Source organism: Gorilla gorilla, chromosome 8, assembly GCF_029281585.2.
Source record: "Gorilla gorilla gorilla isolate KB3781 chromosome 8, NHGRI_mGorGor1-v2.1_pri, whole genome shotgun sequence".
NCBI lineage: Eukaryota > Metazoa > Chordata > Mammalia > Primates > Hominidae > Gorilla > Gorilla gorilla.
In genome coordinates this window covers 67,366,626-67,392,509 of record NC_073232.2, presented here as the reverse complement: position 1 = coordinate 67,392,509, position 25,884 = coordinate 67,366,626, and the positions used below count along the sequence as shown (strand labels likewise).

At 49.3% G+C, this 25,884-nt stretch overlaps 1 protein-coding gene across 16 annotated transcripts in view; it reads right to left on the bottom strand.

Moving 5' to 3' along the window:
• The window catches only part of ARHGAP22 (Rho GTPase activating protein 22), a 225,972-nt gene that overhangs the window by 73,764 nt on the left and 126,324 nt on the right, over nucleotides 1-25,884 (bottom strand). The window contains exon 5 of one of the 16 annotated variants that reach the window (XR_010135214.1): nucleotides 20,651-20,770. The exons of 13 other annotated variants lie outside the window; for them this stretch is intronic. Coding sequence is in view for 1 of the 3 variants with exons in the window: in XM_055353900.2 (XP_055209875.1) it covers nucleotides 20,016-20,067 (52 nt within the window). In the remaining 2 variants the exon portion in view is untranslated. Of the gene's footprint in view, nucleotides 1-20,015; nucleotides 20,359-20,650; nucleotides 20,771-25,884 lie in introns of those variants that run through there. 2 more of the 16 variants (XM_055353902.2, XM_055353900.2) reach the window with 2 other exon arrangements.

Below are 25,884 nucleotides of genomic sequence, written 5' to 3'. Positions count from 1 at the left end.
TTCAGGAAGCTATCCCAGGGAGAAGTGCGGGATGGGGAAGGAGGGATGGGAAGGAGGGAGAGCCCCACAGGGAAGCTGGATAAGCTGCCTGCTGCCCTGGGGGCCTGGGGACTCCATTTGGCCTCATGAAATGTGTGTCAGGACTGCCAGTCCTGGGATGAAAAGGGGAGGAAGGATCCCCTGGCTCCAGTCATCCAATGGCCAAGGGTGATCCCTGGAACCTTAGCTCCCCACTCTCCAGAGGGCTGGACCCATGCAGGAAACCTGAAGGGCAGGGAGGCTGATTCTTCCAGTGAGACCACAGGTACTTCCCAAGACTCTGGTGTGTGCAGGATGCTGTGCTTGACATATGGGGTGGCCTGGAGGGGGTGTGTGGGTGAACAAGGGAGACAAGGCCCCCGCTCTCCTGGAGAACCAGCCAAAGGACAGGGAGCCAACCAAGGTGGCAGGGAGAGCTCAGATGGATGGGATAACAGAAATGGGGTGGGTCAGGAAAGGCCACTCTAGGGAGGGGATCCTCTGGCTGAGAACTCAGGAACAGCAGGGGCTGGCTTTCTTGCACAGATCTGGTCTGGGCACAAAAGGATGAGCAGGGGAGGCGGTTGGCAGATGGACAGGAGAACTGCAAAGGCCCCGAGGTGGGAAAACTCCTAAGCTCTTCTGTGGGGCTCCGTGGGCTGAGGAGGGCAGGAGTGGGTCAGGAGCTTAGATAGGAAGTTCTGGCAGGTGTCCAGGGGAGGGAAGCAGAGGCTGGGGCCACATGGGCTGGGATGCAGGTGGTGACAGGCACCCAGGCTCAGTGCCTGTCTGGATCTGAGACTCACCAGAACTTGCTCATAAGTTGGGGGTGAGCTGAGAGAGGGGGTGGGAAGAGTCCCGGTAGTGATGAATTGAGAGGAAATTTGAGAGCATGGGGTTCAAGCACCTGGGTGTGAGTGGAGCCTAGGCAGGCAGAGGGGCCCAAGCAAGCAATGGGGAGAGGGGGTGCCCCAAGTCCCACCACACCCTGCTTTCTCTGTCTCCAGAAACTGTACATTTTATTTTATTATTACTATTATTTTTTAAGACAAAGTCTCGCTCTATTGCCCAGGCTGGCATGCAGTGGCACAATCTCGGCTCACTGCAACCTCCACCTTCTGGATTCAAGCGATTCTCCTGCCTCAGCTTCCTGAGTAGCTGGGATTACAGGTGGCTGCCACCACGCCCAGCTAATTTTTGTATTTTTTAATAGAGATGAGGTTTCACCATGTTGGCCAGGCTGATCTCGAACTCCTGATTCAGGTGATCTGCCCGCCTTGGGAAACTGTACACTTTAGACTAAATATAATAAATAAATAAAAATCACTCTGTAATTGTAAGCATCAAACAAAATATGCTGGTGGCATCTCCCCACTCCCATCCCACTCCCCTAATCCATCCCCACCATGAGACCACGTCCAGCAGCTCCAAAAATACAGATGCAGGAGTCCCATGCGCCTGACTCTCCTCTCCTGGCTGTCGGCCACCGAGCCCCATCCCCAATTCTGCATCACAAAACCTCCCAGAGCCAGGCTGGAGGTGGCTCCAGAACTCCTCCTTGTGGTTGGGGCAGGGCCTGGCTGGCCATTCCCAGTTCCTTCCTGGAAACCTAGGATGGGTGGATGGCGATCCCCTGGGAGGATTTTTGCCTCCCTAGAGGTGTGTTCAGACAGCTTCTCCTGGCTGGGATGGAGAGAGGGGTAGGCCAGGAGGGCTGCCTGGTGGAGGCATGCTGGAGATATAGCCAAGGCCTGTAAGGAGCCTGTAAGGGCTGGTTGGAGAAGCTGCAGCCCAAGGGAAAGTGGCTTGACAAATGGCAGAGGCCGCCAGGGCCTGTGGCTCTCCACACCTGTGTTCTATTGGCCCAATACTCCGTACCCCAGTTCTGCCCCCTCTCTGGCTAGTCACGCAGACATTTGTTGAATCACAAAATCTACAGGCATGTGAGTAACTTCCCTAATTTGATTTGGCCACCACGTATCTCTCACCGACGCTCCTTCCCTCTTCACGAGGAGTTCCTGTAAGGTCAGGCAGCAGTGGGCCCTCCTCGGCAGCTGGGTGGGACCTCAGGGCCTCAGCTAATGTCCTTCCCACTCTTTTTCACTCAAGTTCTTTAGGTTCTTACAAAAAAAACATATAGTCAGGCACCGCTTAGTGACAGGGATACGTTCTGAGAAATATGTCATTAAGCAATTTTGCCATTGTGCAAACTCCACAGAGTGTACTCACACAAACCTAGACAGTACAGGTACTGCACACCCAAGCTCTATGGTACAGCCCATTGCTCCTACAGTACAAACCTGCACAGCATGAGACTGTGTGGAATACTGCAGGCAATAATAACACGGTGGGAAGTATTCATGTATCTAAACATAGAGAAAAGGTACCATGAAAATACAATACTATAATAGGATCACTGTCACATATGCAATCTATTGACTTAAACGTCATGATGTGGCACATGACTGTACTATTTTCATAAGCTGCCTGCTTCCTGGAGGCCACGTATAAGCATCCAGACACGTTAAGAAGTACCCTTGCTAGTGCTAGGATAGAAGTTTCACAGGTTCACTGTCATCCAGCACCATTCCGTAGCACAACACCAGGAGGCAGCCATTCACATGGTAGTCTAAGTGCATGTGCCCCCACCAAGGCAGCCACTCTCACTGTAGTCTAAATCAATGGTGCCCTCTGGAGGCAACATGGTAGCTTATGTGAATGGTGCCCCTACAGTTATGTGACACGAGGGCCTAGATGTTCTCGCATTCAAGCCTGTAGACAACCTTCAGGAAGGTCTTATTTTTCCATTTTCTGAAGAAGGAAACTGCTCAAGCAAGAAGGCCAGAGCTAGGATTTTATGCTTTGTCTGCTAGACTCTTAGTTCAGCGCTATTCCCCTTGGCAAAGCTCACAGGGCTGGGGAGCAAAACCTGAACTCCTCCAGCCTCTCAGGGCCTCCCACGCGCCCCACCAGTACCCCAGCAAGATAGGGTTCAGCACTAATTTTGGAAAACACGCTCAAAAATGACCTTGTTCCCAAGGGCCATCATCATCTTAGCCATCCACATGTGAACTTGCAGAGCCAGAAAAGCTGCCAGACCCAGGGTGACTCCTGTCCCTTCCATACACAGAGCATCACAGTAACATCTGGTTTATCTAGAAATCACCCATCTGTCAACCTCATCCATCTAGAGTCCAAGGACACGCAAAACAATGCTTGGGAAAGGCCAAACAGGTGAAGGTCCCCTATGAGCCAAACGACTGACCTTCGAGGGCCTTACTTGGGGCTTGCTGACTCTTACTTTGCATACATTTCTAGCAAGTGCAGTTCACTGCTTTATGATATGCAGTGAATTAGAACAGGCAGTTAAAAAAGGATTGGGAGAGCTGACAGAGGCAGCCATGCTGACATCAGAAGGTGATGGCTGACAGCAAGAGAAGAAACAGGAAATGCCAGGACTCAGAAAGGTTAGCCTTTTGGGGAAAGGGTGAGCAACATCAACATAAAAGTCAACCGTGCAGGCACACAGAGTGAAAAGTGAAAAGTCAGTCTCCCTCCTGCCCCACACCTCTGTGTGCTGGGTCCTCTCCCACAGAGCGGCACCTGTGAGCGGTTTCATGTGTCCTCATGGGACAGTCTCCACCCATGTATCCATGTGCTGAGGACACCAGGACAACAAGCAGTCAATCCCAAATTTGCTCACAACCTCAAGTGGGGGCGGCCACAGGCTAAAGAAATCACAAAACCTCCCATTTACTTTGTAATTCACTTAAGGATAGGAAGCCACCAGTAACAGCCCCCACTCAGCCAGACAGTAATTACACCATGAGCAACTGAGGCTCGGAAATGCTGGGGGGTGGGGGTGGGGGTGGGGGTGGGGGGGGATCTGAACATAGAAATGCCAAGTCCCTTGCCTGAAGCCCTGCAGCTGCTGAGTCATGTGGACCTGCTTGTCTTCGAGGCACCTGCTTCTCGGGCCATCCCTGCCTTCCACTGGGATGGTCAGACTCCAAGTGTCAGGGCTCAAAGGCTGGGGTGGCCACTCTCCTTACTGAGGCAGGTTTTGTTCATTACATGGTAATGCTTTGAGAATCCCAAAACCACCTGTGGGACTTCAGCCTCTGGCCCAGCTTTCACCCCAGGCATACTTGGACTCCCAGGCAGAACTTCCCCATCAAAGGTCACTTTTCCTGCTGCAGTTGGGTGTAACAGCCTCACCACTGCTCAGGTAGTGGCCATGTGTGCCTCATGACCAGCTGTTACTGGGGACATGTTGGGGACCTGCTGACGACAAGTGGCTATACTTTTAGAAAACTCAAAACCCCACTTCAGTGCAGCTGGCATGGCTGCCCAGCAAGGGCTGCTGTGTCCTGGCTGCCTAAGCCTTTCCCACCCGGGAGGGGGTCCCATCAGCCACTCCCAGATCCACTGTGAGGCCCACTGCAGGCCCTTGTCTTCAGGCACGGGCCAGGACCAGCAAAGTCACCTCCTTTTGGAGCCATGTCTGGCTGCCTATGCAACTCATGGGTAGGGATCCATGGGAAAAGACAAAAAAATGGGAAGTCATCAAACCCTTTGAACAGATGGGCCCACTGCCAGGAGTTCTAGCCACACCCGCATCCTGCAGGGCCAGGGAAGACCAGAGCAGGCTGCCCAGCCAGGCAGCTGTGTGAGGAAGGGCCTGAGGGTAAATTGTATGGGAGGCATTGCCCAGGGCAGGGTACATCCACATAGCAAAGGCTCTGACAGGTCCAGAAGCTGGGAAAGCCCTGAAACTGCTCCACTTATCCCAGGTACCACAAAATGCATTGCTAACTAACAGTGACACCAATCAACATGCCAGGAGCAAGCGTTCCTAAGGATGCCCTGTGGGTACCACTGGGGCAGGGGAGAGAGATGCAGTTGGTGAGGATACCACTGTTATCTAATGGGAAACAGAGGTCTGCCCACAGGGGAAGGCAGAGAATGCCCGCGGCTTTGAAACTGAATACTAAAGGCTTTATTCTCCTGGGTTCCCCCTGTTATTCTTTGCTCATTGTCAGTCCACCCAACTGTAGCTGAGCAGGCTCTGGGCTGAAGCCTGATGTCAGAGCTGGGGGTGTAGGGACAGCCACGAGAAGGGCAGTGGTCTCACCTGCAGAGTGCAGCATGCCATCCTGCACTCAGCTGGCGAGCCTGGCGCAGGATGTGCTCCTGGCCAGCGTGGGGGACCAGAGTCTCTGCTGGACCCCATGGGCCCTCGCTCAGGAGCACCCAGGACAGGGAGGACACCAACATCCCCAGTCAGTGGAGCAGAGGGGACACCTCCAGCAGAGGCCAGAAGAGGATGCCAGGCACAGCGGAACTTTGTTCTGATGTCCACCATCGATGGCTGTGCAGATGCTCCATGAATGACACTGTTGTGGTATTTTAAGAAGATTCTACAAATAGCACTAACTTGGAATGGGCCTTAGAGCCAAGCTCATGAATGCTCAAGTCGAAGGCGGGCCAGCCTGGGAGCTCCAGCCAGGACAATGGGGCCTCACAGCAGAGGCAGGGCAGGATGCTGGGTGACCCTGGCCTCTTCTGGGGCTCCACAGCCTCATTTCCCCCAGACTTGCTGGGCCCTCCCCGCACAGCCCCATCCTCCCCACTATCAGTGCCTTCCCAGAAGGTTATTGGAAAGGAGAGGCTCTCTGAATAAAGGGAGGGGGCCGTGACATCCTTTCAGTGCCTGCTCCGGATTTCCAGGGACTTCCAGGCTCTGAAGACGCCCGACGAGTCATGGAGGAGGGGGCACAGGAAGGAAGGATGTTCTCAGATTTTCATCAGAAATCACTTTATTAGGAGAAACTCAAAGACCTGTAGTCCCACAGTCAAGAAGTACTAACAGAACGCTTTCCAGACAGTCCATTCTGGACACTTGGAAGACAGCCGAGAGAAGAGAAAAGAACATGAATTTTGGAGTTAGTCAGCGGTGGGTTCAAACATAGCTTCACCAGCCACATCTAGGTGGCCGGGGGCAAGTTTCTTACCTCTTGGAGCCTTGATATTTTCATCTCTTTAAAACCAAGGGCATTGCACCCCCTCGTGGGGACAGCTGAGAACCCAGGGCACAGTAAGCCCTCAGCAAATGTTGGCCTCTCTTCCTCCCTGAGTGAGAGACCACTGATTTAGCGCATGAGCATGCTCCACCCATAAAACAGTTCTGTGCTATGGCTGAAAAACACAGCAGGCATTGAAGGAACTCCTCTTGACCAAGTGAATCTGCAGACATCAGGGCAGGCAGCAGGAGCCTAGGTGGGACAACAGAGAGCACTGGGGCCTGCGGCAAAGTAGAGAGGCTTACATCTAAGCCATTTTGTCCTGTCTGGTACTTGGAAAATGTCTTGAGACAACAGAGGAAAGATCATTTAAGAAAGCGGTGCCTGACCCCACCCCTGGCACATTCTGAACCGGGCTGCAGCCATGGAGTGGCTATGCCCTCCAGCTGTCTCAGAGGTGGCATGGAAGGGCTCGGCTTCCTCCCTGCACCCTCATCCTTGTCTTGAGTAACTATTGTATGTACTGTCTCCACCTCCACCATTTCAAAGGAAGGAAGGGATAGCACTGCTCTGTGAGTGCTATTAGTGGCCTTGCACGCTTTGTGTGCAGAACTTGTGCTCAAGTCACACAGACTAAACTAAAATGAAGTGAGGCAGCCTTGCTCAGAGCCAAGAGCACAGGGATCCCCAGACTCAGGGGCTGTGGGTGGAGTCCTAGCTGGCCCGCTGACATGCTGTGTGGCCTTAGTCAAGTCATTTAGTCTCTTTGGACTAAAAAAAATCATCTGGAAAACGAGAAGGCTGAGCCAGGTGATCTCCATGGATCTCTCCTCCAACCCCTCCGAGGCTGTATGTTACATCTAAAAGTAAGCGTGATGCCATCATTAGCAAGAGGGGGTCAGGGTTTGAACAGCAGATGCCTTCCTTGACTCTTCCCTGGTGGCTCTTCACTGGAATAGACCTTGCTTGTTTTTCAAACTGGACTGGAGCAGGATAGAGAGTGGCTGTTTGCAGGCAGGTGACTCCATGCATGGCATGGCAGCCAGGACCTCACCAAGTTAGAAGGTGCTGGTGTCTACAAAGGACCTTGGTTGCCCTGGCCCTCATCAGGAAGATGGTGTGTGGTACTGGTGGACACACATCCTGCACAAGTCCTGCTCTCAGTGCCCTCGTGGCACATGGCAGCCCTGAGATGCCGCTCACCCAGCCAGCATGAGACTGAGGCCCAGAGAGCTCAGGCACATGCTCAGTGGCACAGCAACAGTCAGGATTTGAGCCCAGGGTGGCCTGACCCCAAGGCCATCCACGCTGCCCCTGATTCTGCACCCTCAACTCCCAAGGAGCTGCTGCTCCCTCCACACAAGCCATGTGCCCCAGAGGGTGATGCAGGCCTCTCTCTATCCGACTCTCCCTATTGGTAAACGGAGAAAGCAGAAACAACTTAATCTCAAATACCTCTCCTTGCTCCAAGGTTCAGGAATTCTCTGCTTCCAGAAGTTGTTGATGCAGACTGGGTGCTGCTGGAAATCCTCAACAATGGCTCCATAGGGCCCAGGACTCATCATAACAAAGTGGCCCATAAGTCCCCAGAAGAGGACTGGAGCGTCCATGCTGGGCCAGGCATGAATGCACCAGATACTTGATAATGACATCATTGACTGTTCAAGTCATAATGACTGAACGAATCCCAGGGTGGGGTTGCCTGGTCCTGCATGGCCCTGGCCTGTAAGGGTCAGCACTGAACCAGCTTGTCAAGATGAGCACTGAGTTAAAAATCCTCTCTGCCGCTTCTGTGGGCTCCCAGGTGGATCTGACTGTGACAGGCTGAAGAACAGCAGTCCCTGCCCACCTCCCCCAATTAGCCCCCAGTCTCAACAACAGCCTGAGCAGACTTAGTGGGCAGAGAGGAGGCTGCTCCAGGGACAGAGCCCTACCTCAAGAGGAACTCCAGTGGTGAGCAGGCTCTCTGCATGACTGATTCTCAGAGAGGAACCTGGCCAGGCTGAAGCCACAATGGGGAAATTTGTATCTGACCTTTAACTTCTTCCAAACTGGATTGACTAGGGGATGTCCCAGGCTTTTTGTTGCCAGTTTCATTGGCAAATGGCATATGCTGCTTTTCTTATCGTCCTTTGGTGTTCTCCATTGCTATTTCTCAAAGTGCACACCGACTTCTCAGTTGTGTAGTATTAACATGAAACAAATACAAGAGTGCAGGCTCTGGTGCCAGATAGCCTATGGGAATCCCAGCTGTGGGTGGCCTTAGGCAGGAAATTGCACCTCAACTTCCTCATCTCTAAAACAGGACAATTAATAAAGTCCACTTGAGGGCTAGCATGAGGATTAAATGAACTCTACATAGAAAGTGCTTAAAACGGGGCTTGACGCATAATGTTTATGTGTTAAAAATGCTTTTATTTCAACAAAACAATACTGGTCTCATCACTTTTTAGCATTTTAACCTAAGCCTCAAGCCAAATAATAATCATTTCCATTTTGGGACATTTTCTGTGTGCTAGCAATCTTACACACAGAGGCCAATTTAACTCTTCCCTTAACACAACCTAGTGAGACATCCCAATTTACAGACAAAGGTATCCCTCTTTGGCTCAGAGAAGCATCCCATCCAAAGGCTGCACAAACAGTAGATGGCAGAGCCAGAATTCAGAACCAGGTCAGCCCAGCTCCAAGCTTCCAGAGCTTCCAACATTTCACACTGCTTCCTTGAGACCAAGCCCTCGGGTACCTTAACCCACCTCCATGTCACCACTTAGCATTTAGATAAAGATTAGGTAAGGGGGACAAGGCCGCATCTAGAGAAGCCTTGACAACTTGCTCATATACCTTGGTATGAATTCATTTCTCAAAGATTCTCATTCCTAGAGCACTGTAAAAATTTGATCTGTTTTGCAACTTCTTAAAAAAGCCCCTTTTACAGAGCATTGCTTTTTCTCTCTTTCTCCCCCACCCCCTCTTTTTTAATCCCCCGTGCTTCCACAGACACTGAGAGAGCATTGTCATATTTGATCTGACTCAGAGCTCACTCTGCAGGAAAAGATCTAATTCCAGGGCATTTGTCAAAAACAATCAGCAGCAATTCCTTAACATTACAGCTGCCTAAAGCTGTGATACCAATTGGGGCAAATAAGAGCTGGCCAAAACTTACAGATCTGGGGAAGGAGATATCCACCGGGGGGCTTTGAAAACCCATGATATACTCCTAGAGATCCAGAAAGCCATATGCCTGAGCAGCGCTATGCCATTGTGGAGGAAAGACGTGAGAGGGCCTCTGTCTCTCATCTCTGGCTGATTTTGAGTCCCTGCACAAGCAGGAAGGGAAGACTATGGCAGAGTCACAAACTTCCTAAGCAATGGAAGTGTGCCCCAACACACAAACATACATGTGCAAACACACTCTCCTCAAAGGGTAGAAGACTTATTGCTTCAAGACACTTAAGTATATTTCTGACAAATCATTGGCTGACCAATAAACTAGCCAAGAGACTTGGGTGACTGCATACAACAGGGAACACAGATTTAATTCAGGAAATTCACTAAACAAAATAGCTACAACAGCAACCTGAGGAGGGAGGGTAAATCTGATTTGCAGAGTTGCCACATTATATTATTTACAATGTCTAGGTTTCAACAAAAGATTGTAAGATACCCAAGAAAAATAGGTAAGTATGGCCCATACACACACAAAATAGCAGTCTATATAAACTGTCCTTGACCTAGATGTTATACTTACTAGATAAAGTCTTCAAATCAGCTACTGTAAATATGTTCAAAGAACTAAAGGAAACTATGTCTAAATAATAAAACATAGTGTGACAATGATGTCCCACCAATTACAGAATGTCAATAAAGAAATAAAAATTATAAAAAGAAACAAATATAAATTCTGGAATTTAAAAGTACAACTGAAATACATAAATCACTGTTTGGGCTCTAACAGCAGATTTCAGCTTATAGAAGAAAAAAAATCAGTAAACTTGAAGACAGGTTAATTGAGAATAGCCAGTCTGAGGTCCAGAAACTAAAAAATAATGAAGAAAAATGAACAGAACCTCAGAAATTGATGGGACACCATAAAGTGTACCAAAATACACAAAATGAGAGTCCTAGAAGGAGAGGGGAGAGAAAAAAGGTAGAAAGAATATTTAAAGGAATGATGGTTAAAATTTCCCAAATTTGTTGAAAAAAAGAGATTTACACCTAGACACATCATAGTCAAGCTGTCCAAAGGCAAAGAATCTTGAAAGAAGCAAGAGAAAATACAAGAGATTCTCATTAAAATTAACAGTTGACTTCTCATCAGAAACCATGGAAACCAGAAGGCAACAGAACAACATTTTCAAAATACTGAAAGAGAAAAAAATGACAGTCAACCAAGAATTCTATATCCAGCAAAACCATCATTCATAAATGGAGAAGACATTCTCGGAGAACTAAAAACCAAGAATATTCAGTCCTTCATCCTAACTGATCAGACCTACAAGAAATCCTAAAGGGACTCCTTCAGGAAAAATAAAAGGACATTAGATGTTCATTGAAATCCACATTAAGAAATGAAGAGCATATATATAGTTAAAAATAAAAGACAAAATAAATGTATTTTTATAGCTCTTCTATTTAAAAGATAACTGCACAAAGCAGTACTTACAAAACTCCAGTAATTCATAAAGATATAATTAGTATGGCAATAATGGCACCACTGAGTCAGGCAGCAGGGAGAACAAAGTTATATTGGAGCAAAGTTTTTGTAAACCACTGAAGTATTAATCTGAACTATATTGTTTTAAATTAAGAGGCTAATTGTAATCCCCAGAATAACCACTAAGAAAATAACTAAAAGAATACCATGAAGAAACAATAAGGAAATTATATTGGTATGCTGGAAAATTTCTATTTAACACACAAAAAAAAGCAGTAAGGGAGAAATAGAACAAAAAAGATATAACATGTATAGAAAACAAATTCCAAAGTGGCTAACATAAATCTGTATTATCAGTAATTACATTAAATATAAATGGAATAAATACTCCAACAAAAAGGCAAAGATTGGCCAATAAATTTTTTAAATAAACCATTACTGCTTATGAGAGACACATTACACTAAAAAACACAAGTAGGTTGAAAGTAAAATGACGAGAAAAGATATACCATAAAAACAATACCCAAAAGAGATCTAGAGTGGGTATGCAAATATCAGACAAAATTGACTTTAAAACAAAAATGTTACTGGATACAAAGAGGATAAACATTTTATAATGATAAAAGGGTAGTTGCAGGAGGAAGATAAAACAATTATAAACATATATGCCCCTATAAACAGAACCCCATAATTCACATGACAAAAATAAACAGAACACAGGAGATTTTAATAATTGTTGGAGACTTTGATATCCTACTTTCAAAAATAAAACTAGGCAGAACATCAACAAGGAAACAGAAGACTTGAATAACATAAGGAATCAAGCAGACCTAACATACAATTGTAGAATGCTCTACCTAATAACAGCAGCATGCACATTCTTCTCAAATGCACACAGAACATATTTAAGGATAGACCATTTACTAAATCATAAAGTAAGCCTTAAAAATTTTAAAGGATTAACCAAAATAAAGTTTGAAAGTATATTCACTGACTACCAAGGAATGAAATTAGAAATCAATAAAAAAGGACATTTTAGAAATTCACAAATATGTGGAAACTGAACAACTCCCTTCTAAATACTCAAGAAGCTGATCATAGTGGCATCTGTGCTAGCATCTTTGGGTATTTAGGGGTGAGTTGGGACGTGTAGTCCCAACCATTCAAGAGGCTGAGGCAGGAAGATCGCTTGAGCCCAGGAGTTAGACGCAGCAGTGAGCTATGATTGTGCCACTGCATTCCAGCCTCAGTGACACAGCAAGACCTTAACTCAAAAAAAAAAAAAACAAAAAAACTAGAAAAACAATAGGAAAAATTTAAAAATCTATAAAAACAAAAGTTGGTTCTTTGAAAAAATTACCAAGTTTGACAAACTTTAGCTAGACTGACCAAGAAAAAAATAAAATTATTAAAATCAGGAATGACATAGGGAACATCACTACCAAACTTACAGAATAAAAAAGATTGTAAGGGATAATATGAAAAAGAGTTTGTGGCCAGGTACAGTGGCTCATGCCTGTAATCCCAGCACTTTGGGAGGCCAAGGCAGGAGGATTGCTTGAGGTTAGGAGTTTGAGACCAGCTTGGGCAACACAATGAGACCCCATCTCTAAACTTTTTTTCATTAAAAATTAGCCAGGTGTGGTGGTATGTGCTTGACTCCCACCTACTTGGGAGGCTGAGGTAGGAGGATTGCTGGAGCCCAGAGGTTTGAAGCTGCAGTGAGCCATGATTGTACCACTGGACTCCAGCCTGGATGACAGAGCAAGACCCTGTCTCAAAAATAAATAAATAAATAAATAAATAAATAAACAAAACCTATAACTGTTTGCCAACAAATTAGATGACTTAGATAAAGGACACAAATTCCTAGAAAGGCACAAACTACCAAAACCAACTCAAAAAGAAATTTAAAATTTGTATTACTGAACATTTTAAGAATTAATACCAAATGTTCACAAACTCTTCCAAGAAACAGAAGAAAGGGAACAGTTCTCAATTCTTCCTATGGAGCCAGTAGTCCTCCAATATCAAAAACCAAGACATCACGAGAAAACTACAGACCAATATCTGTTATAAATACAGATAAAAAATCCTCAAGAAGAACTAGCAAAATACAATCCAAATCTACTGATGAATGGATAAACAAAATGTGGCATATTCATACTATGGAATATTACTCAGCCTTAAAAAGGAATGAAGTAGCCATACATAGATGAACCTTGAAAACATTATGCTAAGTGAAAGAAGTCAATCACAAAAATACAATATATTTATTGTATGAAAACAGTTTCATGGTTGCCTAGGCTGCAGGGCTGGGGACGAGGGGATACGGGGAGGGTTGTTTCTGGAATGAGACATGACTAGTAACGGGCATGGGGTTTCTTTCCGGGGTGATGACAATGTTCTAAAATTAGATTTTGGTGATAGTTGCATAACTCTGTGACTACATTAAAAACTGCTGAATTATATAAATTCAAATTCAATTCAATTGAATTAATTTCTATAATACATGAAATACACCTCAATACAGCTGTTTAAAAGAGTCCAGTGATAGGATGTTTAGAAGAGCCAGCAAAAGACAACTTAGGCAGGATAAGCATTAGCTACATAGCTGGCTGGGGGTGGGAGATAGGGAGAGATATTTTAGGGGTTCATTTCATTGAGGTGTTCCCCATTTTGGTCCCAGGATTCCTGGGGACCAAGGAGGGTCCCCTACAGGTACAAGGACCACAGAGTAACAAGATGAGAAAACACACCTCCAAGCCTCTTCTTCCTCTTCCCTTCGGGAGTTCAGACCTCTGAAGCTCTCTGGGAGACTTGCTGCCCTAAGGGTCGAGGTCAGGGACTTAGGGCTTCCTCAGGATTGGTTCCTCTCTGGAGCCATGAGAGCCAACCCCCTAACCCTGGAGGCCAGCAGCGTTGACCCTGGCTATGTGCTATCGAGCCCCCACCCTCCCCCTGAAAGGCCACAGGACTCCTCTCCAAGCAGGTAGGAGGGGGTGCCGGGACTTCTCGTGTCCTGTTGCTAGGCACACCAGCAGTTCTGGGTTTCCTCAGAGAATCATCAAAGTTCAAGCCACCAGTGACCTAGAGATCATCGAGTCACGCTTGTTTCCCTCTTTCCAGATAAAGAAACTAAAGAAACTGAGGTTCTGAGTGGCAGGGAGCTGGGACGACTGCTGGCATTTCTGACAGTCTTGAGGCCTGCTTGCCTGTCCCCATTGCAGGTGGGAGGGCAGAGGCTCAGAGGCGTGAGGGGGAGGCCTGGCTAGGAAATGAAATCAAATTTCTCTGCTGGATGCTGGTTCCCTTTTTGAAAAACCCCCAGGGCTGCTGTGCAGGACACCGAGTGGAGAAGAAGTCACAAAGAGCGGCCCTTCTCAGAAATCGAGTGGAGCCAGAAGCCTCAAGGTTCAGTCTCCTGAGCATGGCCCGCAGGATGGCAAGGCTCGACCACATCCCAGCATGTGGTTCCAGGCCTCACATCTGTCCACGTCAGCCCACCACTGCCTTCAAAGTCAAGTCAGACATGAGGGCTGCCACCTCGCCTGGCCTCTGCCAGCCTTCCCAGCAGCAAGCATAAGACAGAGTCTGCCCTGGCCTTCAGGGAGCTTCTGGCTCACTTAGTGAGGGAACAGATTGTGCAAAGTAAAGACACATGTATATTTACATATTATGGTAAGTGTTTTAAAGGAAAAATACATAATGGCAAGTGAGCAAATAACAAGGGTCAGAAAAGGCCTCTCAGGAAATAGTGACACTTAGGCCCAGACAAACAAGGAGCAAGGTGACTTCAGGCAGAGAGAAATGAGGGAAGCAAAAGCAAGCCACGTGTGAGAGGAGGATGGGGATGTGGGGAGCTGGAAACCACATGGCCAGCAGTGAATGGCACTGAGAATCAACTGTCACTGCCACTGGAACCACTGAGCATGCAGTGAGCAAGTAGGGAGCAGTGAGACCCCGCAGGTGACCTGCACAGGCCACACTGGCTACTGGAGAAGGGACTGGAGTTGAGGAGGGTCCATGTGGGAGGCCTTGTTGGGAGAGGCCACTGCAGCAGATGGGGCTGCAGGTGCTGGCATAGCATAGAGACAGCAGAAAGATTCAAGTGCACTTCGGAAATAGAACTGGCAGGATGTGGGGATGGCAAATTGGAGGAAAAGGATGAAATTGAGAATTCAGTTTTAGCCCGATTAGCTTTGGCCAATCTCTAGCCCAGGAGACATCCAATGGAGGTGTCCAGGGGTCAGAGGCCTGAGCCAGGAAAGTGACTAAAGATTCTGATGAGTTTGCCAGCCAGAGGGCCAAGTAAGCAAGCAAGAAGCATCAGAATGTGCAGGCCCCTAGGGACAGGAGCAGAGATGGAATAGCAGAGCAGGAGGCAGCCACTGTGCTGGCCTGAGGACTGTGGCTCCCTGAATGCTGCAGCGGAACGGCAGAACCGGTCCTATCACCCAGTCAGTGACAGCCATGCCTCCTGACCTCTCCCTCCAAGACAGAGCAGGGCACTCTGTCCCCTCATCTTGCACCAGACCAGCAGCAGCATTCCTGCCCAGGTCCACTGGCCTCTGTACCCTGGCTGCTGGGCACCCCAGTGAGCCCAAGCCTGGCAGAGCCTATACTTTGTCCACCAGCAAAGGGGCACAGGGTCTGCAGGAACCCATGCCCAGAGCTCATCTATTACAATGCAGTGATAAACACAGTGGACTGCCACTGGGATCTGCTGGGTGTTGGGTAACCCAACAATAGGCTGGGTCCAGCCAGCAGGTGAGCTCGATGGTTTCCTATCTCTGCCCACACTCTGCTCTTGCTACTGTTCACAAGTACAGATTCTGTGCTAGTGTGGTGCCAGGCCACATAGGTGACAAAGTGATCCCCAGCAGCAGACCCAGGCTCACCGCACCAAAGGGAATGAAATGAACTGGGCCCAAGGGCTGGGGCTCAGAGATGGATTCGGGCACAGGCCACCTGCCCAGGCTCGACTGCCCTCAGGCCCATTTGATGGCATCTTGAGAGGAAGTGGTGTGGTGGGGAAACCAGAGAGGTGGTCTGGGGACCCTGGGAGGGGGAGGGGGGAACACAGTGCCAGCAAGGCTGGGAAGCTGAGCCTTTTCTGCAGGCAGTGTGGGGCCAAGGTGGGGTTTGAGGAGGATCATAGTGTCTCCAGAGCTGTGGGTGGATGCTGGCTTGGGCAGTGGACTAGAAGGGGCAAGGGTGAATTCAGGATGGCCAGTCAGGAAGCAGTGCCATCAAGGCGGTAAGTCGATGAGGGAATGCACAGGTGTTGCAGTGGCCTTCAGGGCAGGAGTACAGGAGCCATCAGCCATTGGTTGTGAGAAATGAAGAAGAGGGCAGGGTCGAGAGCCAGGAAAGCAGAAGAGGCAGTGGGAGTGCGGGACTGCACTGGAGTCTAATGAGGGGCTCTGGATCTGCAGGCCGCAGACAGGCACTGCAGAGCTTGGAGGGGGAATTTCGGAGGCATTTGTTTAGAGGCAATCACAGTCATCAGGGCCTTGAGGGAGACAGCTCAGAAGGTGAACAAACTTATAGCCAAAAGCCAGCAGGGCAGGGCTGCCTTCAGCCCTGGTTCTGCTGTTCTGCTGCAGCATTCAGGGAGCCACAGTCCTCAGGCAGCCTTCAGCAGCCCAGGAGGGGCCTAAGGGGAGCAGGCTCGCAGGTGCTCAGAGCGTCAGGACTGGTCATCTGGTCCAGTGCAGTTGATCTCCTTCAAGGCAGAGCCTGACAGGAGGGCCAGGATGAGTGGGGAGGAGGACAAAGGGGATTCAGGGCTGGGCACACTGTTCCCTGGTGCTGGGAAAGGAGGGGAGGAGCAATGGGCAGGGCTTATGGAGCATAGACAGGGACAAGAAATTCGTCTTGTTGGTTTTGTTTTTGAATTTTTGGTTGAGCAACTCAGGCAGGTTTATGGGCTGGCAGGAGTTGACAGGAGGGAGGGTGAGGATGTTGGGAAGAGCATGGGACCTGGTCATGGGCAAAACCCCAGAAGGCAAGGAAGAGCTGCTGCTGCTGCTGAGAGCAGCAGGAAGGGTGAGGGGCGAAGAGCTCCAAAGGCAGCTGGAGATGAAGCGGTGGCAGAGAATGAGCGCGTGTCAGGATCTAAGGGCCTACCAGTCCACTCCTGCCCCTCGCTGCCCTGGAACAAAGCTGACTCCATGCTGTGCTCCAGTACCACCTTCTTCCTCCAAATTTCCACCTTGGGTAACAATGCAAAGCTGAAGAAAATGAAATTTGCCACCAAACAGACCCATCACAGAGCTCTAAATACAGGTGCACCTGGAAACATGCCCCAGAAACAATACCCTCAGAGTTCAGACAAGTACATGAGCCCTCTGCTTTTAGGGGAGGCTTATCCTCTACAAATCAGATCCTGCTCACTGACCTTTCAGCTTTTGGGAGCACCTGGAACCCAGGATTTCTCTATTTGTGACAACCTGTCTTGCATATGATATTAAATGGGATTAATGTCACAGCATATCACACCCTCCCCTCCCCGAAAAAGGCATGCAACAATCCCTTCCCGGACCCCCTGTGCCCACCTGCAGCTTTGCAGCCAGCAGAAGAGCAAGGGGCTCCTGGATAAAGTCCAGGATTTGGGTTTTAAAGGCGTGATGATGACACCTACTAATGTGGCTCTGGCTCTTGATATATTTTTGCTGCTCTCTTCATGAGATTATAGAATATTTCAGCTTTTCTACTTTATCAAGTAGATTTTTACACAGGGACAAACATGCTAAAATGTTCTGTTGTAAGAGTTTGATTCATCCAAGAATGAAATCAATAAGAACAACTGTTGTCTTAGCTGTTGCTTTAATTGAAATGATATCAATGATTAATGGACTCTCTTTCAAACTTTTCTTAAAAAAAATGCACATACACATCTCTAGGCTAGAGAGTCAGATAGCTCCTTAGGTGGGTGGCAAGAGCTAAACACACACATGGATACATACACAGACATACTGTGTTACTGCTATTACAACCGAACAGTTTAATGTCCAAAGCAGCATTTCTCAAAGTGTGTCCACACCTATGTGTGCCATGAAATGCTCTATGAAAAGAAGGTTCCCTAGGGAAAGGTGTGGAGACCATACCCCCAATCCACCTGACTTAGCACGCACAACTGTGCCAGTGTGGCAAAGGCTCTGTTTGCTGTGAAAAATCTTCCAAACTTTCATAATTCCTGATGTCTAAGATTATTTGACCAAATAACCCTTCCCGTGTTTATTGCAGAACTAATTGTGAACAATGGTTCAGACTGTCCGCCACCCAGCCAGACTGGCCACATGGGTTCAAATTTGTTAAATGAGCCTGCAGCAATTAAACCCTTGGAGATTTTGTACACTAAGAGATCAAACATCTGTCTTCCTTGAACCACAGACTCTCCAACAATTGCATGGGTTCTCTCCTCCCTGCCAGACAGTGGCTGGTCATCCACTCTGGCACCACAGTGTTCCCCACCCACTTGGCCAGCTGGGCTAACTTCCATGGGCTGCAGAACCTTGTAGGCACTTCAGACTCAGTGCCTACTCCCAGGCTGCTGTGGCCAGCCATCTCTCGGGTCGGTGGGAGGGTAGGGCCCAGCTGGGGAACACTCCCAGACCAGGCTTTTTCCTTACCTGGATTGGTGAAGCCAGCAGCTGGCCTTGGGGGTCCACAGCCCCAGAGGACAGACCTAAGCAAGAGAGGTGCCCCTGGCTCCCTTCTGGGGCTACTTAATGAGTCTATGTCCTCTCTAACCAAGACTTTGTAAATCCACCCTTGCTTTTGGGACACTCTTTACCATGTTTACTGAAGAGGGGTCAGGAGAGACTAAAGCTGCTCGTCCAGGCCCTGGCGGGGGTGAAATCCTGGGCTCTGACCTGCCCTCAGGGAGCATGCAGCAAGACCTTGTCCTCTAAACCCTACTGCAGCCCTAGCTATTGTCATAGTGAAGACACCACACACAGGGCTCTCGGCCCCTGCTTCCAAGAATGAAGCCTCATGTGCAAAATTCTTTTTCATTCTTTCTACAATCAGAAGCTGAGAAAAATGTTGCTCTGGGACAATGAGAACCTTGCAACTACAGCACTCACATTTTTCACTTGGTTTTGGTTGCAAAGAGGCTCAACCACAGATCATACCTCAAGGCCAGATTAACTGGGCTCCATTTTCCCTTGACCTCTCTACGTCCTGTGTAAATGTAGGGTCCTGTTTAGGTTTTTAAATAGTTAAGTATTATATATGTTATAAGCTACTTCAAACTCTTTGTGAAACCAGCCTGTACATTGATGGCACCATTCTCACCTGGACAAGGTCGAAGGCTGCCTGACCTTTTCTGTATCTGGATGCAGAATACACTTTTCGGAGGAAGGAAGACCTAGTGCTCATTCTGGCAGAGCCTGCCTTACCCTATATGGTTTACAGGCAAGGCTTCCCAGACTCACCTGGCCATAGGAGTCACTTGGGGAACTCCTTAAACACACAGTTTCCCAAGGCCTTCCCCAGAGCCTATCCAGCAGGCCAGGGTGGGGCCTGGGAATCTGCATGCTTAATAAGCGCGGCAGGTGAGTGTTAGGGTCAGGTGAGTTTAGGGAGTGCTGCAATAAAGGGATGCACCACTATGTTCCCAAAGATCAACAGGGATCATTTCAGTCAGTCAAGGGTTAAGTCGGCCGGGCCCCAGCCCCCGGGAGGCCGGACCTCCGGCGGCCGCCAACGTCCTAAGCGTGTTTCTGGGCTTTGGGCCCTCTCCAAGACTGCTGCATTCCTCAAGCAGCTCTGCTCGCAGGTTCCGCCGCGAGTTTTGGAAAACTCTGAGTCAGGGCCCCACCGTCCAAGTTTGTGACAGAGGCGGGCGAGAATGAATGGTCCCTCTCCCGGCGGTTAAGCCGCAGGGGAGGCGCAGGGCGCGGGCCGGGCTCGCGGTGCAGAGACCTGCGAGCGGGTCTGGGCGCCCGGGGTTCCTCCGTCCCGGCCGTGGACTTGGCGGACCTGCAGCCGGCGCCGCGGCCAGCCCCGGGCCCTGGAGGGCGGACCCTCCCCTCGGCTCTACCCACTCCCGCCCAGGGGCCGGACCCCACCCCCACTCCCACATGGGGACCGAGGAGCCCCAGGATGCGCCCCCGCGCCGCGAGTGAAGGGGAGCCTCCCCTTCCAAAGTTAGGAGACTCAGGGGAGCAGCAGCCGCACCTGAGCCCTTTCCAAAGCTGAGGCAGGTGCGGGCGGCCCTGGACACCCCGTGGCGAATCCCCGAGGCGGGGCTGGCAGCCTCTGGCGGCGGCCGCAGGGAGCGGGGCGCACGTGCGCGCCGGAGTTACCTTTGGGCGCTCGCAGGTGTCCCCTCCAGTCCTTGCAGCAGCACAGCCCCATGGCAGCCGCCCGCGGCCCCGCCGCTCGGCTCCTCTCCCCGCCTGCCGCCTGCGCCCCGGGGCGGCGCGGCCGAGGTCCGGCCCACGGGCAGTGCCCAGCCGGGCGCAGGGTGCGCGGGGCCGCCGGCCCGCGGCTCCCGGGCCCTCACACTCCACCGCGGCCCCGCGCAGCGGGCATCCCGGCCTCCGGGCAGACCCTGCTAATCAATAGGAGAACGCGCAGATCGCGACCGCCGCGCCACTGCCCGCTTTTATCTCTGCGCGCCGGGGCGGCCCCGCGCTGCTCCCTGCCCTCGCCGGCGCCCTCCCCACGGCCCGTTACTCTCCCGGGGTGCCGGGCCGCGCGCTCGCCCAGGAGCCGCCAGGGGGCGCCGCGGAGCCGGGGCTGCCTCCGTCTCCCTGGGAGCCAAGCGGGGGTTGGGGGCCACACCGGCCTGGCCTCCCCGCGCAGAATGGGAAGAAGGGGCGCCTTCGCTGTGCAAGGGAGACGCCCCCAACCCCACCAGCATCCTCTGGGCAGTCATCTCAAGGGTGACTTTGTCGGGGGTGTTCAGGACCACCGAGCTCTCAGTTTCCCAGCTCACCTGTACTGTGCAGTAGTAGGAAGAGGGAGTGTTTGCCCAGGCTACCCTCGAACCTGGCGGGCTACTTATGAGCTGTGTGACTTTGGATAAGTCATCTCCCCTCTGAGACTGTTTCCTCACCTGAAAAGTGAGGAAAATGATACCGGTTCAGATGCTACTTAGCACAAATTAAGAATTAAGTTATTCAAACTCTCTCTGTGCCCAGTTTCCCCACCTATAAAACAGAGAAGATAACAGAAACTGCTTCACCGGATGGTTGTGTCAATTAAATGAGTTGATATATACAAGGACTTAGAACCCAAGTGGCCTGTAGCTAAGTGTTTTGCAAGTGTGAGCTATCATCATCATCAAGTCTTGGCGAGGATTTGGGCACTTTTTCATGAGAGTGTGTTCAGTGCAATCACCTTGGAAGGTAACATGGAAGCTGCTTTATTAAAACTAAAAATGCTGATGCCTTGGGAGCAAGCTATCTCATTTCTTAGTATGCACCCCATGGAAATGTGTCCCCACATGCCCAGGAAAGTCTATGGAAGGCTATTCATGGCAGCCTTGCTTGTGATTGCAAAAAGTTGGGACCACCAAAATGTTCATCAGTAAAAGAATAATCGGCCAGGCATGGTGGCTCATGCTTGCAATCCCAGTACTTTAGGAGGCCAAAGTAGGTGGATCACTTGAGCCCAGGAGTTTGAGACCTGCGTGGGCAACATGGCAAAACCCCATCTCTACTAAAAATACAAAAATTAGCCATGTGTGGTAGCGCACACCTGTAATTGCAGCTACTTGGGAGGCTGAGGCATGATAATCACTTGAACTTGGGAGACAGAGGTTGCAGTGAGCCGAGATTGGGCCACTGCACTCCAGCCTGGGTGACAGAGCGAGATTCTGTCTCAAAACAAACAAACAAATTAAAGAATTATCAAGTACACTGGAATTTTCATAAGATGGTATATGATATAAAAGGAGAGTGCTATGGCTGAATGTTTGAGATTTATGGATTCATGGCACTTATGTAAAACACATACCCATACTCACAAAATATTACTATAGTGTTCACTCTGTACCATGCTCTGTTCTAGGCCCTTGGGCTTAGAAAAATATATGAGAGGAAAACAGGAAACCAAGAGTGGTTCCCTTTGGGGAGAGGGTGGAAGAAGAATGGAGTAAAGTGGGTGTCAAGAGACTTTGGCTTTTTTATATTGGCCTCATTCTGTAAAAGGAAAGCATAATCATGTATTATTGTGTAATTAAAGTAAATAATCAATTTACTTTGATTGAGATAATTATATTTTTAGGTGTTTGGCACAGAGTAGGCTTCTTAATGTAAGGTTCTTTGTCACCCCCCAGTTCCTAGGATCTGTTCCTGACCCTGAAGCAGGGCTGTGGTCCAGCTCTGATGGCCTTGACTTGACTGGAATTTTCTCCCTCTCTCCCTACCACAATTCCATTTGGGGAGAACAGAGGTGGTCTCAGAGGAGAATCTCAGCAAGGGCAGGCTGGAAAGCAGAGGCTGCCCAAGGCATGGAGCAGAAGAGTTAAATAAATGTGGGGGCAGGAAAGAATGACTTAGAGCAGGGAAGAGGTTTTCCCAGGAGTTAAGTCTTCATTCAAAGGAGAGATTAACAACAGCAGGGCAGATTTCTGCCTCCCTCCCTCTCCTTTAACTCCTCAGAAAGACCAGGGTGAGGCTTCGGGGAGAGAGAAGGGTTTTCCTGCGTTAGATCCGGAAAGAAAGATGTTTTCACTTCATGACACATAGGTGGGGGTTACAAAGAGAGAGTAACTGAGAAAAAACAGAGAGACCTGACTTCTGGTTGCTGCCAAGTCATTTTAAACAGTTTTAGCACCAGGCAAGATCACTTAGTCACAGCGGGCTTAATGAGGCCCCAGGAATTCCAAGCTAGAGCTCCCTGCATTCAGGGAGAGCATCTGCGGGGAGTGAGCCCCTCGGGTGATTGTCCAACGGCCAAGTCCTACATTTGGAAAGCAAGATTTAAAAGAAAACATCACAGCGGCCATTGTGGGCCGCTTGTTTATCTTTCTAAGAGGAAGTAGCAAAGCAGGATCGTTTCAAATGAGCCTATTATAAAGGGTCAACGTCCCCATTGAACCGTTTAAATATATTTTGGGATACTCGACTTTTCAAAGCGGCTTTAAATATCAACTCCCAAGGCAGTTCAGCAGACAAATAGGAAGGCAGGGGCTTCTTGTTTTATTGCCTTTGGTTTCACACACTTTAATTCCTAATTACACATTATCTTTTTATAGTTTTTAAGTTGTGTGTTCTTCCTCAAGGGGGAAGGAAAATAACATTCACTATGTGTTTCCCACCATGTGCCAGGCAACTCACAAAGGTTATCTCAGTTAACCACAGGACAACTGCATGAAGCAGATGCCATGAGATTCAATTTACAAAGGAAGAAACTAATGTTCAGAAAGGTGAAGAGACTTGCCCAAGACCAATGAGGTAGTAAGTGGGAGAGCCAAGATGGATGGGTGGATGAATGGATGGGTGTATGGATGGATGGATGGGCAGATGGATGGGTAAATGGATGGATGGATGGGTGGAAGGATGGATGGATGGATGGATGGAGTAATGGATGTTTGGATGGAGGTGTAGGTAGGTGAATAGATGGATGGATGGGTGGATGGTTGGTTGAATGGAGGTGTGGATGGGTGAATACATGAATGGATGGGTGGATGGATCGTTGATTGGATGGAGGTGTGGATAGGTGAATAGATGGATGGATGGGTGGATGGATGGTTGCATGGAGGTGTGGATAGGTGAATAGATGGATGGATGGGTGGATGGATGGTTGGTTGGATGGAGGTGTGGATAGGTGAATAGATGGATGGATGGGTGGATGGATGGATGGTTGCATGGAGGTGTGGATAGGTGAATAGATGGATGGATGGGTGGAGGGATGGATGGTTGCATGGAGGTGTGGATAGGTGAATAGATGGATGGATGGGTGGATGGATGGATGGTTGCATGGAGGTGTGGATAGATGAATAGATGGATGGATGGGTGGATGGATGGATGGTTGCATGGAGGTGTGGATAGGTGAATAGATGGATGGATGGGTGGATGGATGGTTGGTTGGATGGAGGTGTGGATAGGTGAATAGACTGATGGATGGGTGGAGGGATGGTTGAATGGATGTGTTCCATAGGTGAACAGAAGGATGGATGATGGATGGTTTAATGGTTAAATAAACAGAAGAATGGGTAGTTTTCCCTAGTTAGGCCTAAAGTCATGGGCTGTGACTGGCAAAGCACCCACTTAGCATAGAATTTGTCTGAAAAATCAAATTTTCTGAACATAGCTCTGCCACCCAAATTGATGATGACCCCAAACTAACTAGAATTTAGCCAAAACATCAGGATCACACATGCTGCAAGGCTCTAGCTGTGCTCAAGCTGCCTTGCTCCAGAAGAAGGGCCAGAGGTGGGAGCCTCTAGGACATGTTTCCCAGCAGGAAGGCCAGCCTCCAGCCCACCACCAGGCACAGGGCAGAAGAGCTAGAACCAGGGGGTGGATATCCAGTGGGCACAATGGGCTCTGGGAGGAGGCTGGACACCAGCTTTGAGGACAAAGTTTCTATGGGATAGAGGCTGCCCCATTCATCCAGAGCTCTACTTCCTGCCACTTTACTCCATTTCTCTGGGAGACCCACAGTTGGGTGGTGAGAATGTCAAGCTGTTTCTAGGGGGTGCTGCTGCTGCTGGGATCCTGAAGCCTGTGCAGCCTGAGCCCCTGGTCCCAGATATGCCCCAGGTCATTCAAGGATTTTCTTAGGAGACTCAGGACCTGCCCTCCATAGTTCCAATGCAGGAGTCTGGATTGCTCCTCCCCAGAATATCCAAGGCACCCTCACAGCACTATCTCAGGTGTGAGCTCAGCCCTGGGTAGCTCAGAGGAAGGGAATAAATGGGAATGTACCATCTTAGCCACAAGCATAGCTTAGGGAACCTATAATGATCATTCTTTCCTTCACTCATGTACAAATGATGACTGAACACAGCTCAATGCCTGACACAAGGCCCAATGTGGGGCAGGGGATAGGAGGTTGCCCCGGGAGCTGTAGGGGACAGAAAGCCAGTCTGCTGAGGGTGGTAAAGAAAACTCTGCAGAGGAGAATGCTTTGAGGTGGGACCTGAGCTGCAAGGAGGGGTCCAGCACCTTAGGGGACGGCACAGGAATGGTCCCTGATATGGTGTAGACGTGTGTCCCCTCCAAGTCTCATGTTGAAGTATGACCTCCAGTGTTGGAGGTGGGCCTAGTGGGAGGTATTTGGGTCATGGGGCAGATTCTTTATGAATGGCCTGGTGCCATCCCTGTGGCAATAAGTGAGTTCTCACTCTGGTAGTTCACATGAGGGCTGGTTGTTTAAAAGAGTATGAGACCGCCTCCTTTCTCTCTCTCTCTCTCTCTGTCTGTTACTTTCTTGCCATGGGACACGTATGCTCCCATTTGCCTTCTGCCATGATTGTAAACTTCCTGAGGCCTCCCCAGAAGCCAAGCAGATGTTAGTGCTATGCTTGTACAGCCCGCAGAACTTTGAGCCAAAATAAACCTCTTTTCCTTATAAATGACCCAGTCTCAGGTATTCCTTTATAGCAATTCGCATGGACTAACACAGTCCTCCAATGGGTGCAGTAGTATCCCATTAAGAACTTGCTCTTTACTTGGGTTGGGGGAGTCACAACATGGCATTTAGGGTAGGAGACATGATGCAGCCTGTGATTCTGACTGGCTAGCCTGGTGGCTAGAGCGAGATAGGGACTGGAAGGGGGAGACTGGAGCAGAGACAAAGCAAAGATGCAAAAGGCATAAGCCAGGTGAGAGATGTGGGCCAAACACAGGTTGGAGGAGTTGGAGACCAGGCAGGGCAATGTGTTAGCTCAGGGGCCCCAGCTAACCACACCTTCCAGTTCTTGCATCTTATGTAACCCCCTCCCTCAAATCTAGGCTGCCCTATGAGCTGCTTTAATTGACAGAAGGTAGCAGAAGTGACTCTGGACCAATTCTGTGTCTAAGTCCTAAGAAAACTTGGCAGCTTCTGCTTTTCCCTGTCATCAGGGAAAGCACCCCCTTGTAAACAGTGGAATTGTCCTGAGACTGTTGTGCTGCAAGAACCCCAACCTAGCAATGTGGAGAGGCCAAATGGAGAACTGAGGTCCAAGCCAGCAACAACATTGACTTCCAGCTGTGTGAGTGAGGCTGTCCTGGAAGT